Source organism: Brachyistius frenatus, unplaced genomic scaffold (assembly GCF_029030835.1).
Source record: "Brachyistius frenatus isolate BFR_SWC_R1_liver_20210118 unplaced genomic scaffold, ASM2903083v1 Contig_313, whole genome shotgun sequence".
Classification (NCBI taxonomy): Eukaryota; Metazoa; Chordata; class Actinopteri; family Embiotocidae; genus Brachyistius; species Brachyistius frenatus.
The window spans coordinates 104,953-119,534 of record NW_027210912.1 but is presented as its reverse complement, the minus strand read 5'-3'; the positions used below and the strand labels follow the sequence as shown (position 1 = coordinate 119,534).

Here is a 14,582-nt window from a genome sequence, read left to right as displayed (position 1 = left end):
TTGAGCATTGGAGGAAAATATTTCACTATTACTTCAACACAAAATAGTTTTTGTGTGATATTTTAAAGGCATCTTAGTGACAATCATTCCATTGTGTCTGCCATTGAATATTCTACGTAAAAAAAAATTATATTCACATTTCTTCATGAATGGGCGGCATTATTGCAGAATTCAATTTTTTGTTCTCCTCTTTGTGAGCTTCCCCTTGTAAAACTTTTGGTTGAATAGTGTGTGTTTTCAGAATAAAAAAATTACAATTTGGTACAGTGTAAGGGGCATCAAGTCTAGAATAATTCTGGTAACCTCACGTATTATGAAGGCTCTGAACTCTACAGGTGTAATAGGAATTCTGCAAAATTAGTGGCCATAACAACTATAATTAATTGTTCTATGTCTACAGACAAATCCACCTGTGGAATTCCCAATAATACAGTAATGCGGTACAATATAATACAGCACAACATACATGGACAGTAAAAAAGAAAAACCTGGAGTTTCTCCAACAGAAACATCGTCAATCACTCCTGGAGGCTTCTGTCATTTTTAAGCTTTTACATTTAAATCAACTTCAACTGCAGAGCTAAACATGCATGTTAATTACACAGTGCCTCATACCACTCAAAATCTTTAAATCGAAATATGACTTTTGGCACTGTTTCCCATTTAATGTTGGTAGAACCAAAAAATGATATGTTGAAAAAGACAACGGAAGTTTCTGGTTTGTAGGTGAGATCTGTCTCTCTAACTTGTGTGTCTGTCACTGTCAGACGTGGATGTCAGGCAGCAGGCAGTGGACGAAATGATGCAAAGGATCAAGAAAGGAGTTCAACTTCGGTCTGTGAGCCAGTCATCCAACAGGACCAGGAGACAGGTGACTTCAGTGATCTTCTTAAATGATATAATACCCTGACATGTGTTTTTTACTTCATGAATGCTGTGTTCTTCGAGTTGCTGTGACGGTTATCGCTCCAATACGGCCGTCACATTTTGAAATGATCAAGTCTGAGTGAATTTGAAGTGATATTGTATTTGTTAAAAGCAATTTGAACACAACCCACATTGAAACGTTATAAACTATCTACATTTGTTTATTGTTTAAGAATAATGTGCTTTAAAAAGTCAGCAAAACAGCCCTGTCTTTATTTACAATTTTCCATTCATTGTGTAATTTTTACTTCTATTTCTTCTCCCATAATTTGATGATTCCCTCTTTGTTGCCAACATTAGCAATTTTTCTTTATTTTCTGTTTGGCAAAGAGAACAACAAAGCACAGCGTTGATGCCCTGTACCCATAATGACATGAGAGAAATATGTCACAAACTTAATGTGCAAGGTCAGAGAGAAGATACAGACAGAATGTCTCACTATGTTAAATTAAAAATATATTTATATACCAAGATAAATGGACTAAAATCAAAAGGGAGATGACAGACAAATAGTATGGAAATATTTTAAGACGTTGTAACATTAGGTCACAACATAATGTGAAGTATGTTAGCTTCAATCTTTCATGTCTCAAGTCACTGTTGGGATATTATTAGAATACATAGTGAAAATAATACTGAAGCCTTTTTTGTTGTTTCAACATTTTTCACATAGTCCTGTTAAATAATATGATATATCCCCTGCTGCTTTTCATTAAATATATTTGACATAATCAATAAAGAATTTCATATTTTGCCTGTTACGCACACAGACTTTACACCAGTTAAATGAACCACTTGAATACAGTGAAATAGAAAGTCAGTGACAGCTCAAGGTAAACTTTAGTTTGTTAGACTGGTGGATTTGAGTGTTGAACTGACGTTTTTGAGAGCTAATCTCTTTGAGATCAGTTTTATGGTTTTAGCACCTGAGATAGCTGAAGGGACAACTCACATTTTGCACAAACAGTTTCTAGGTTTTCCAAAAACACACTGTGAAGCTGGAAGTCTTCTTGTTTGCGGTTGTTAGCCGTCAGTTTGTGGTCAGAGAACACCAAAGTATGTTTTACATTCACTGTTTAATTGGACAAATCAGCAGAAGATTTAGTTATTTGGATCAACAAAGAAAAGCCTGCAGTGAGTCGGAAAAGAAAGAGCTGAGTCCAAACTGCAGAGACAACTCCCCTTGAATATTAAACACAAGACAGACAGAGGACATGAAAACATAAAACTGGAGCGCCACGGATGTACGGGATGGATGGATAATGGATGTGTGTGATTGTGATGGAAAATGTGTTTTTGGTGAAATCGCTGAACTAAACCACCTGCAGCCGACGTCCAGTGTTCTGAGTCCTGAGAGAGTTTTTCATACATTGTTGAGCATATAATGTTCGGGGCTCTTAAATCCATCAGTGTGTGGGATTATCTAAGAGCTTCTTGTTTTGATAAAACATGACATATGGCCAAGACATTTTTAGTCTGCTTGTTCCTCCGCCTCAACAACTCTGCCAAATTAGATAGAATTAGGACCTGCTCTACAAGGTAATTATAAATAATGAGGATGGGAAAATTGATGTGACTCAAAATGATTGTGTGTTGACACATTTGCTTCTTGGAGAAAGCATACGTCCTCATGCTTGCCCACAGTGTCTCGTCTTTGTGGTAAGAGGTGCAGTTTAGCCTCTAAGTGCTGAATGAGGAAAAATAAGTATAATGTGTCAGACTGCTATTTATTTACCAAATCCATCTTTTTCTTCCTATTTTCCTTTCATCAGATGGAGAGGCTGCCCTCTAATTCTGCCATTCAGGAACTTAAAGGAATCATGGTAATGGGACTTTAAAATAATAATCAATGTCCTCATGCGCTATATTTTATTAGAAGAACTTTCACTGGTTTTTTACATCAGGAAAGACTTTGTTTTCTACACTGTACACAGTGCTTAAACCAGAGTTAATGTTAAATATATTTCAACAGCAACAACAAAAGCTGTGAAATAAGTCAAATATTTGACATACTGTAAGAGTAATACTGCAACATATAAAGTCAGTATTTACATACTAGACATAGAAGATGAAGACTGGAAGATTATAACCCTGTTTCCAAAAAAGTTGGGACACTGTGCAAAGTGTAAATAAAAACAGAATGGAATGATTTGCAAATCATGTTAACTCATATTTATTTGCAAATAGACTAAAGACAAAATATCAAATGTTGAAACAGGGACATCTTATTGTTTTGTGAGAAATATATGCTCATTTTGATTTTGATGCCAGGAACACATCTCAAAAAGGTTGGGACAGAAGCATGTTAACTACTTTTTTGCCTCACTCCTTTTTACAACACCGACAACTGAGGAGAACAGTTCCTGGAGTTTTGAAAGTGAAATGTTGTCCCATTCTTGCCAAATATAGGATTTCAGCTGCTCAACAGTTCAGGTTCTCCCTTGTCTTTTTTCCAAAAAGAATCATGTTTCTATCTGGTTTCTTCTTTGGAGAGTTTTAACCTGCATTTGTGGACGCAGCGATGAACTGTGTTCACAGACGATGGTTTTCACAAGTGTTCCTGAGCCCATGCAGTGATTTCCACTCCAGAATAGTGTGTTTTTAATGCAGTGCTGCCTGAGGGCCCGAAGATCACCACCATCCAATATTGGTTTCCAGCCTTGTCCCTTGTGTTCAGAGATTTCTCCAGATTCTCTGAATCTTTTAATGATATTATGAACCGTAGACGATGAAATCCAATAATTCTTTGTAGTTTTACGTTGAGGAACATTATTCTTAGATTGTTGAACTATTTTCCAACACAGTCCTTCAGAGAGGTGAACCTCTCCCCATCTTCACTGCTGAGAGACTCTGCCTCTCTGAAATCATCTTTTATACCCAATCATGTTACTGATCTGTTGCCATGGTAACCTCATTAGTTGTCAGATGTTCCACCAGGTTTATTTTTTAGCGTTACACAACTTTTCCAGTCTTTTGTTGAGTCTGTCCCAACTCTTTTGAGATGTATTGGTTCCATCCATCCATTTTCCTCCGCTTATCCGGGATCGGGTCGCGCTAGCAGCAGGCAAAGCAAGTTAGCCTACACTTCTCTCTCCCCGGCAACATTTTCCAGCTCATCCTGGGGGATCCCAAGGCGTTCTCAGGCCAGATGGGATATGTAATCTCTCCAGCGTGTTCTGGGTCTTCCCCGAGGTCTCCTGCCAGTTGGGCGTGCCTGGAAAACCTCCAGAGGGAGGCGCCCAGGAGGATCCTGATCAGATGCTGGACCACCTCAGCTGACTCTTTTCAATGCGAAGGAGTAGCACCTCAACTCTGAGCTCCCTCCTGATGTCCGAGCTCCTTCCCCGATCTCTAAGGCTGAGCCCGGCCACCTACAGAGGAAACTCATTTCAGGCGCTTGTAGCTGCGACCTCGTTCTTTTGGTCACGACCCCCAGAGTTGGTGACCATCGGTGAGAGTCGGAACATAGATCGACCGGTAAATCAAAAGCTTTGCCTTCTGACTCAGCTCCTCTTTACCAACACCGGTGCAGTGCCTGTTTTACTGCTGCCGCCCTGATCCACCTGTTGATCTCCCGCTCCATCCTCCCCTCACTCGTGAACAAGACCCCGAGATACTTAAACTACTTCGCTTGAGGTAGGCACTCCGTCCCCAACTGGAGGGAGCAATCCACCGGTTTCCAGCAGAGAACGAACCATGGCCTCAGATTTGGAGGTGTTGATTCTCGTCCCCGCCGCTTCACGCTCGGCTGCGAAACGCCCCAGTGAGTGCTGAAGGTCCGAAGAGGCCAACAGGACCACATCATCTGCAAACAGCAGAGAGACGATCCCGAGGCCCCCAAACCTGATGTTCTCCTCCCCCTGGCTGCTCCTAGATATCCTGTCCATGAAGGTCACAAACAGGACCGGTGACAAAGGACAGCCCTGGCGGAGGCCACGCCCACCGGAAACGAGTCTGACTTATTGCCGAGAATACGAACACAGCTTCTACTGCGGTTGTACAGAGACCGGATGGGCCATTGCAACGGCTCAGACACCCTGTACTCCCGCAGCACCTCCCACAAAAATCCCAGAGCGACACATTTGAAAGACTTCTCCAAGTCCACAAAGCACATGTAGACTGGATGGTTAAACTCCCAGGACCCTCCAGTAGTCCTGCGAGGGTAAAGATCTGGTCCACTGTTCCACGACCGGGACGGAATCTGCACTGATCCTCTTCAATCTGAGGTTCCACAATCGGTTGGAGTCATTTCCAGCAGCCTGATATAAGCTTTGCCCGGGAGGCTGAGTAGTGTGTTGCCCCGATAGTTGGAGCAACTCAAATGGGAACCACCAACCCGGTCTGCCAGTCCATGGGTACTCAAAAGTACCAGTAAACGACCCTCTTGTTCCCCAGGGAGAACTCCATTATGGCGGCGCTCAGACGGGGGCTCGTGAGTATCTCCACTCCCGCCCGGCACCTCTCACCCTGGGTAACTCCAGAAAAGGACATAGTCCAGCCCCTCTCCAGGAGCTTGGATCCAGAACCAGTGCTGTGCGTGGAGGTGAGCCCAACCATATCTAGCTGCTACCGCTCCACCTCCTGCACCAGCTACGGCTCTTTCCCTGCTAGCGAGGTGACATTTCCACATCCCTAGAGCTAGTCTGTGCTGCCGGCGAGCCTCCGGCCCAGCCCGGCCTGCTGCCCGGTCTGCATCGCACCCGACTTCGATGCTTGTCCCTGCAGGTGGTGGGTCCACAGGGGAGTGGTTTCATCAGGCTGAGCACAACTGGGCCGCATGGGCGAAGGACCGGCTACCAGTCGCTCGCGGGCGAGCTCCCCTCCCAGGTCTGGCTCCGGGCGGGTGTCCCGGTTTGCCTGATCTAGGTGAGGTGGCTACATTCAGTGGGCTGCTGTTCATCTGGCGTCTTGGTCTGGACTCTCCCCTGGGACCAGTTTGCCTTGGGAGACCCGACCAGGGGCTGATGCCCCAGACAACATAGCTCCCGGGATCACGGAGCCACTCAAACCCCTCCACCATGTTAAGTTGGCGATTCTCGGACGAGTGTTGCTGCCATCAAATTCAAAATAAGCACATATTTTTCATAAAACATGTGATTTGCAAATCATTGCATTCTGTTTTTATTTGTTTTACACAGCGTCCCAACTGTTTTGGAAACATAAATGAGCATATATTGTGTTCCTTTTGTATTGTTAATTAAAGTCAGATGTAGAGAAGTAACAGTAAAAACACAAAGTTAAAAGTATATGTTTTTCTTCACAATTGACTCATTTTAAAATGCGATGGCTACTTTGCAGCTGTTTTTCCCGACTAGGCCATCTGTATGTGTAAATGTGTTTTTGTGGAACCGTCCAGGAAAATTTCAATAGAAGCTCTCCACAACCAAAGGCAGTGACCCCATCGAGAAAGCACGATGAGGAGCTTCAGAAAATCCTGCTAAGACGGCGGGATGTGCTGGACTCTCAACACAACGCTAGTAAGTTCCGTATTACCGGGTCGAAGACGTGGTGATTGTTGCATCATCCTGATGAGTTTTTTGCTCATTCAATCAGTACTTTCTGGTCTTATGTGTTCCTTTCATCAGATTTCTTCCAGCAGGTCGCAGAACTGCCTCATTAGCTCCAAAAAAGAGAAAAATAAAACGTTCTTTTTAAAAAAAAAAGTCAAACATCAGTTAAAATTGTGTTATGGGCTCATTCAAATGTTTGTGACAGATCCTGAAGGGAATATAATCAACTCATACAGAAACCAAACTGTACTTATCTCATGATCTAAATCTCTTTAACGCTTACCTCTACGTGTACGGTACAGATCCCCTCTGCTATAATTACCGCTAGTTTCAACATGTCACCAGTAACAAATCTTAAAATGCTGTATCTTTCTGCAGACAGATGCTGCCTGAGTTCTGGTGACGAAAGGCTCTTTTTTTTTCATCAATCTAGATTTTTTTTTTAAAGTAGGTCTAAGTTCTCTGTGTTGGGAGTGGATGTAGGTCGACTGTTTCGGTAATTTGGTCAACATAAATGCAAGCACATCTGTGGTGCAGTGGATTGCAGTGGTAAATAGAAAAAATGGAAAATTAAAAGATATGTCAGCTGACTTTGATCTTGGCCAATCAAATCACCTTGTCTCATCCCCTTTAAAACTGACTTCTGCAAAGGATGCAGCAGCCTCAACAGTCTCAGTATTGAGCCTCAAGGGTTTTGTGAGCGTCAAAGGGAAAAATAAAATAAAGGGAACACTTAAACACCTCAATGTACCTCCAATCAATCCCACTTCTGTGAAATCAAGCTGTCCAGTTCGGATCAACACTGATTGAGGATCAGTTTCACCTGCTGTTGTACAAATGGAACAAACAACAGGTGGAAATGAGGCAATTATCAAGACAACCCTATAAAGGAACGGTTCTGCAGGTGGTGACCACAGACCGTTTCTCTGTCCTCGTCCTTTCTGGATGATCGTTGGTCCCTTTTGCATTTTGCCAGTGTCCTCACCACTAGAGGGAGCATGAGGTGTCTCCAACCCACAGAAGTTGTTCAGGTAGTGCAGCTCATCCAGGATGGCACATCAATGCACACTGTGGCAAGAAGGTTTGCTGCGTCTGTCAGCACAGTGTCAAGAGGACGGAGGACATACCGGGAGACGGGCCGGTCCACCAGGAGACGTGGAGGGGGACGTAGGAGGACAACAACCCGGCAGCGGGACCGCTATCTGCTCCTTTGTGCAAGGAGGAGCAGGAGGAGCGCTGCCAGAGCCCTACAAAATGACCTCCAGCAGGCCACTAATGTGCATGTTTCTGCTCAAACTGTCAGAAACAGACTCCATGAGGGCGGTACGAGGGCCCGACGTCCACAAGTGCAGTCTGTGCTTACAGCCCGACACCGTGCGGGGCCACCGGACTTTACCGGAGAACACCGAGATCGGCAGCTTCTCCGTCGGCGCCCTGCGGTCTTCACGGATGAGAGCAGGTTCACACTGAGCACATGTGACAGACGTGACGGAGTCTGGAGACGCCGTGGAGAACGTTCTGCTGCCTGCAACATCCTCCAGCGGGACCGGTTCGGCGGCGGGTCAGCGACGGTCTGGGGAGGCGTTTCTTCGGAGGGCAGCGCAGCCCTCCGTGTGCTAGCCAGAGGTACCCTGACTGCCATTAGGTCCCGGGATGAGATCCTCAGACCCGTTGAAGACCATCTGCTGGTGCAGTGGGTCCCGGGTTCTTCTGATGCAGGACAATGCTCGGCCTCATGTGGCTGGAGTGTGTCAGCAGTTCCTCCACGATGAAGGCGTCGACGCTCCGGACCGGCCCGCCCGTTCCCCAGACCCGAATCCAATCCGGCACATCCGGGACATCGCGTCTCGTTCCGTCCGCCGACGCCACGTCCACCGCAGACTGTCCGGGAGTGGACCGATGCTTTGATCCGGGTCTGGGAGGAGATCCCTCAGGAGAACATCCGTGGTCTCATCAGGATCATGCCCAGGCGTTGTAGGGAGTGATACAGGCACGTGGAGGACACACACTACTGAGACTCATTTGGACTTGTCTTCAGGAATCTCCACAGAAGTTGGATCAGCCTGTGATCTGATCTTTCCACTTTTATTTGGAGTATGATTTTGAATCCAGACCTCCATGGATAATGATTCTGATTTCCATTGATCATTCTGATGTTATTTTGTTCTCAACACATTCCACTATGTAATGAATCAAGATTTGAATTGGAATATTTCATTCATTGAGATCTAGGATGTGTTGTTTAAGTGTTCCCTTTATTTTTTGGAGCAGTGTATTATAAGCTGAGATTGGCTGCTGTCATGACTGCCTGATTCACATCAAATTTCATACACAAGAGTCGGCATAATTTCTTATTATTGACTAAATCAGAAGTTTGCATTAAAAAAAATGTGTTTTGTTATTTTTGTAAGTGGGATTAAATATGTAGGACATCCACCAAACCTGTCAGTGGGTTTTTGGATAGGTCTGTTCATGTGCACTTTTACAGCCATGAAAATAGCCTTGCGTTGCACTTAGACCTGGTTTGAGCTGGCAGAAGCACAAATTCACTTTAAAATTGACACCAAAATTACACTGCACGAGTCCATCTTTACCGACACACCTCTTGTTGTGCTGTTCTTCACATCTCGGCGCTGCCAGGTTCATGTTGAGCTATGAAAATAACAGCAGTGCAAGTGTTGGAAAAAAGCCCTTTCACCAAATTGCAAACACGCCTGGGTACGTGCTTAGAACAGATTTGCAATGGTGTGAAAATAGGGCACTAAATTTCATCATTAAAAAAAATAATGTAAGAAAAAGTGATCGTGAACCGTTTTTGAGCAATTTTCAACCATTTTATGACTTTTTGTGTTACCGTGTTATAAATAGAAAAAACTAATTATGTCAACATCATGTCAGTGTGGCCTCATCAGCAGAATCCCAGCAGATTCATTCTTACCTGTGGTAGTGTGACTGAAGAGGAACAACACTGTTTTAATGAGAGTGTGTCTTTGTGCAGGTCTCCATCCCCTCCTGTCTCCTGCAGTGTGACCGGAGCCACCGGGCCGAGCTCAGCCTGCACACCAGAACCACACACAGCCTGGATGTGGGTCGCATGACATCACAATTCAACATGTCTGCTTTCATTTTATTGTATGTATGTATAGTACTTTTTTTTTTTAAAACATTTGATTGTGTTATGATCAGTCAGTAAAACGCTGAAATGAGTTCTCATCAGAAAAATCTAATCAGTTCTTGGGGCTGTGATTTACATTGAGCCTGTTTAAATTCTGAAATAAAAGAGCCCACGCCACCTTTTCAGGTTTCATTCAGCTTCTAAAAGCCCAATTTATTGTTTGCACTGCGAGGAATAGTGGAGCTGGTTTTGCAGCCTTGAGCTTCAGCCAGAGTATGTCTCTGAATTGTTCTGTCGAGACCAGCGTTACCCTTGTAGCTTCTCAGTGAACAATTACAAGCCACAGTGGTAGATGTAGTTGCTACTGTTCCCCTTACTCATTGGCAACCGTCTCAGGCCAACAATGTATGTTGAATGCTGCCTCATTTCTGCTGCATCCACCCTGCAGATTGTTGTGCCAAATTTAAGATGTTTGGATATTTAAAACAAAAAATGTTTAAATTATTTTCTCGGTGAACATCAAACTAAAAATAGACCTGCTTAAAAAGAATGCAGGGGGCTGCAGTGTTATGTTGTGGTCATGTCACTGTAAAACATGGATCTCTGAAACGTTTAACACTTTGGAATAACAGTAATTCTAACACAACTTCATCAGACAAAAGGTAAAAAAACAAAACGTCTTAAGCTTTGAAGAACAACATAATTATAGTCTTGAAATAAAGTTGTTCTGTAATACAAGTTGACAAAAGTTTGGACACCACTACTCAGTCAAGTATTTTTCATTATTTTTTTACTCTTAGTTGGAACCAAAAATCTCATACGGCCACTCATCTGACCAAAGTCCACATTTCCTCTGGTCTTATGTCCATTCCTTGTGTTTCCTGGTCCAAGCAGTTCTCTTCTCATTGGTCTCTCAGTCGTGTTTCTTTGCAGCAGTTCAACCATGACAGCCGGAGTCACACAGTCTCCTCAGTGTGAATCAGGCTACCTGAACTCTTGGAAGCTCTAATCTGAGCTGCTGTTAGTTGTTGTTACACTGGCAAGTATGGAAACATGCAGTGCACTGAGTACCTGGAAGGTATCCTCAAAACTAAACTGAACACTCAACAGTCTCCGTCTCGGCTACAGAGCAGAAAGGGAGGGGCCATCAACCTAAAGTATTAGGAAGCTGCAGCTGTCCCTGAACGCCACACAAACGTACCCCAATACTCCTACTGGATTGAATCCATCAGTATGTTTATTGTGTGCGTTAAACAGAGGACACAAAAACATGTTCAATTCTGGTTAAAACAATTAATGTTGGCGCATGATGCCTTCAAATACTCTGGTCATTTCTGGAAAGAGCAGGACATCAGTGTGTATCAGCACTATGTGAGTGTAGTGAGAGAAGTGGAACACAGCCTTGGTCTTTTCCTCACGATGCTCCTCACGAGAGACAGTTTCACTTTCAAACCTCTTGAATTTTTCTAGTCTGACTGACCTTAATGTCTTTAAGTGATGACTGACTGGTTGGAGTTGAGTGTTTCTTACCATAATAAAGATTACTAAAGTAGGTGAATAGAGTTGTTCACACTACCTCGACACAATACAACTGATGGTTTCAAACGTATCACGAAGTAATTCCGTTAACTTTTAACAAGCACACCTCTTAACTAACAACCGTTCAGGTAGTTCAGGCTGGTTAAGATATTGCTAACTGTTTTAAAGCTGAAGTGCAAACAGTGGGTACCTTTAGAAATCTAAAATATGAAACATACATTGTATTTTGGTGCAAAGAGCAGCTACAGCAACACAAAGCACCTGATTTTCAGATTCTCCGAGAGCTATCTCAGAGTTTATTAGAACTGCTGGTCAGTCGGCGGAGGACAGGAGGCAAACCACAGCTCTCCGGACTTCTCTGCTCAACCTGCTCACAGCATAAGAAGAGGAGGTGAATCTGAAAGTCTAGAGGACTTTTAGAGGAAATCACGGTTGTATGAATCACCAGCAGCAGATCGCAGAAAAACCTAATTAATCTTTGCAGGGCAGAGACAATCCAGAGAACCCAGAGAGAGAAGCGTCGACAGAGGAAAGCCTTTTTTAACAACTCCTTCCAGTTCACAGCTGACCTCCTCGAAGAGGCCAAAAACAGGAGGCTGATGTGTTCTAAGGAAGAAGTGGAGGACAGTGTGGCAGCAGAGACATTCCACTGGGGGACGACCCTTTCAGCACGGCAGACTTCTCCCTTGATGAACTAAGGGAAGTAGTGGAAAAAGCTCGAGCAGGATCTGCTCCAGGCGCCACTTATAAGATCCACAAAAACTGAATTTGTTTTCACTACAGCAGCATACAGAAGCAATAAGATAATAATAGAATAATAGAAAAGCAATAAAATAGCAGTAAAATAGCAGTAAAAAACATTAAATATAAAATATAAAATGCACAGTATATACAGTACAGTATATATATTATATACAAACAACCAAGAAACACAGTCAACAGTGTTATTGTTATGTGATGGATTTTGCCAGAGGTGAGTTATTGTACAGTCTTATTGTAGTCGGCAGGAATGATCTCCTGTATCAGGAATGATCTCCTGTATCAGGAATGATCTCCTGTATCAGGAATTATCTCCTGTATCAGGAATGATCTCCTGTATCTGGAATGATCTTCTGTATCAGGAATGATCTCCTGTATCAGGAATGATCTTCTGTATCTGGAATGATCTCCTGTATCAGGAATGATCTCCTGTATCTGGAATGATCTTCTGTATCAGGAATGATCTCCTGTATCAGGAATGATCTCCTGTATCTGGAATGATCTCCTGTATCAGGAATGATCTCCTGTATCAGGAATGATCTCCTGTATCTGGAATGATCTTCTGTATCAGGAATGATCTCCTGTATCAGGAATGATCTTCTGTATCTGGAATGATCTCCTGTATCTGGAATGATCTCCTGTATCAGGAATGATCTTCTGTATCTGGAATGATCTCCTGTATCAGGAATGATCTTCTGTATCTGGAATGATCTCCTGTATCAGGAATGATCTTCTGTATCTGGAATGATCTCCTGTATCAGGAATGATCTCCTGTATCAGGAATGATCTCCTGTATCTGGAATGATCTTCTGTATCTGGAATGATCTCCTGTATCTGGAATGATCTCCTGTATCTGTCCTTGTGACAGCGGAGTTGGAGGAGTCTTTTGGAGAACATCCTCCTCTGTCCCTGCAGCAGGTGGAGAGGGTGGTCAGGATGATCCAATATGGATAATAGTTTGTTCAGCGTCCTCCTCTCCACCACCTTTTCCAGACTGTCCAGTTTGCAGCCGATGATGGAGCCGGCCTTCTTAACCAGTTTGTTAAGTCTGTTGGTGTCACCAGCTCCAATGCTGCTCCCCCAGCAGACTACAGCGAAGTACAGTTCACTGACCACAACAGATGGTAGAACATCTCCAACATCTCGCTGCACACATTGAAGGATCGAAGTTACCTCAAGAAAAAGAGTCGACTCATCACCTTCTTGTAGACAGCGTTGATGTTGGTCTTCCAGTTCAGTCTGTTGTCATGGAGACACCAGGTACTTGTACTCCTCCACCATGTCCACCTCCTCTCCCAGAACTCTCAGCGGTTGTGGAGCCGTCGTCTTCCTCCTGAAGTCGACCACCATCTCTCTGGTCTTGGCCACGTTCAGGAGGAGGTGATTTCTACCAGCCCACTCCACAAAGTCCTCCACTACTGCCCTGCACTCCTCCTCCCGTCCATCCCTTATACACCGACCACTGACTCCTCCTCCCGTCCATCCCTTATACACCGTCCACTGACTCCTCCTCCCGTCCATCCCTTATACATCCGACCACTGACTCCTCCTCCCGTCCATCCCTTATACACCGTCCACTGCAGAGTCATCAGAGAACTTCTGCAGATGTCTTGACTCTGAGTTGTTCTGGAAGTCAGTTGTGTAGAAGGTGAACAGGAAGGAGACAGAACAGTTCCCTGAGGAGCTCCAGTACCACTGACCACCGTATCAGACAGCACACTGCCCAGACGGACAAACTGTGGTCTGCCTGTCAGGTAGTCAGTGATCCAGGAGACGGTGGACGTGTCCACCCCCCCTCCACCCCCACCACCTGCAGCTTCTCACTCAGCAGCAGTGGTTGGATGGTGTTGAATGCACTGGAGAAATCAAAGAAAGTGATTCTCACAGAGTCACCGGTTCCATCCAGGTGAGACTGAGCTCGTTGCAGCAGGTAGATGATGGCGTCGTCCACTCCCACATGAGGCTGGTACGCAAATTGCAGAGGGTCCAGAGAAGATTGCACCAGCGGCCTGAGGTGGGCCAAGACCAGCCTCTCCAGCACCTTCATCACATGAGATGTGAGGGCAACCGGACGGTAGTCGTTGAGGCCAGATGGAGTCTTCTTCTTGGGGACAGGAACCAGGCAGGACGTCTTCCACAGCAAATGTCGAAGGGAGAAGATTCTGGTCCATCATTGCGAAATGACTAACATCGTATCTACTCGCCAACGAGTACATCGATGCAAGTATCCAAAAAGGAGGAATCCCGGGATACTCTGGATGTCTGGAACATACATCAGTGATCAGCCAGCTCATCATGGAAACCAAGAGTAATGACAACATGCTCTCAGTGGGATGGCCAGACCTCGCCAAAGCCTGCCCAAGTGTACCTCACCAGCTGACCTGAACTGCATTGGAGCACTACCCAGTACCACCAGAAGTAACGAACCTGGTGATGTCACATGGATTCGCTGAAGATGAGGTTCACTGTGGGAAACTTCACCACAAAATGGCAAAGGCTCGAGATGTCCTGTTCATTGCTGCCATGAATCTACTTCTAAAGGCAGGAGGAATGCAGTGTAGAGGGCCAAAAGCAGACGGCGATACAGGACATTGGGCCTGTAGAGCTTTCATGGATGATATAACGGTGATGTGTCCATCGATCCGAGGAACCCGATGGATCCTAAGTTCACTGGAGAAGATGGCTATGTGGGCACGGATGCAACTCAAACCAGGAAAATGTAGGAGCCTAAC

The 14,582-nt window shown here is 44.5% G+C and overlaps 1 protein-coding gene across 1 annotated transcript in view; it reads left to right on the top strand.

The window, feature by feature from the left end:
- shtn1 (shootin 1) overlaps positions 1–9,611 on the top strand; it is a 41,282-nt gene extending 31,671 nt beyond the window's left edge. The window contains exons 12-15 of the mRNA XM_069723013.1: positions 768–871; positions 2,700–2,750; positions 6,284–6,404; positions 9,436–9,611. Of these exons, the coding sequence (XP_069579114.1) occupies positions 768–871; positions 2,700–2,750; positions 6,284–6,404; positions 9,436–9,467 (308 nt within the window). The 3' untranslated portion in view covers positions 9,468–9,611. The remainder of the gene's footprint in view (positions 1–767; positions 872–2,699; positions 2,751–6,283; positions 6,405–9,435) is intronic.
- The last annotated feature ends 4,971 nt before the right edge of the window (positions 9,612–14,582 follow it).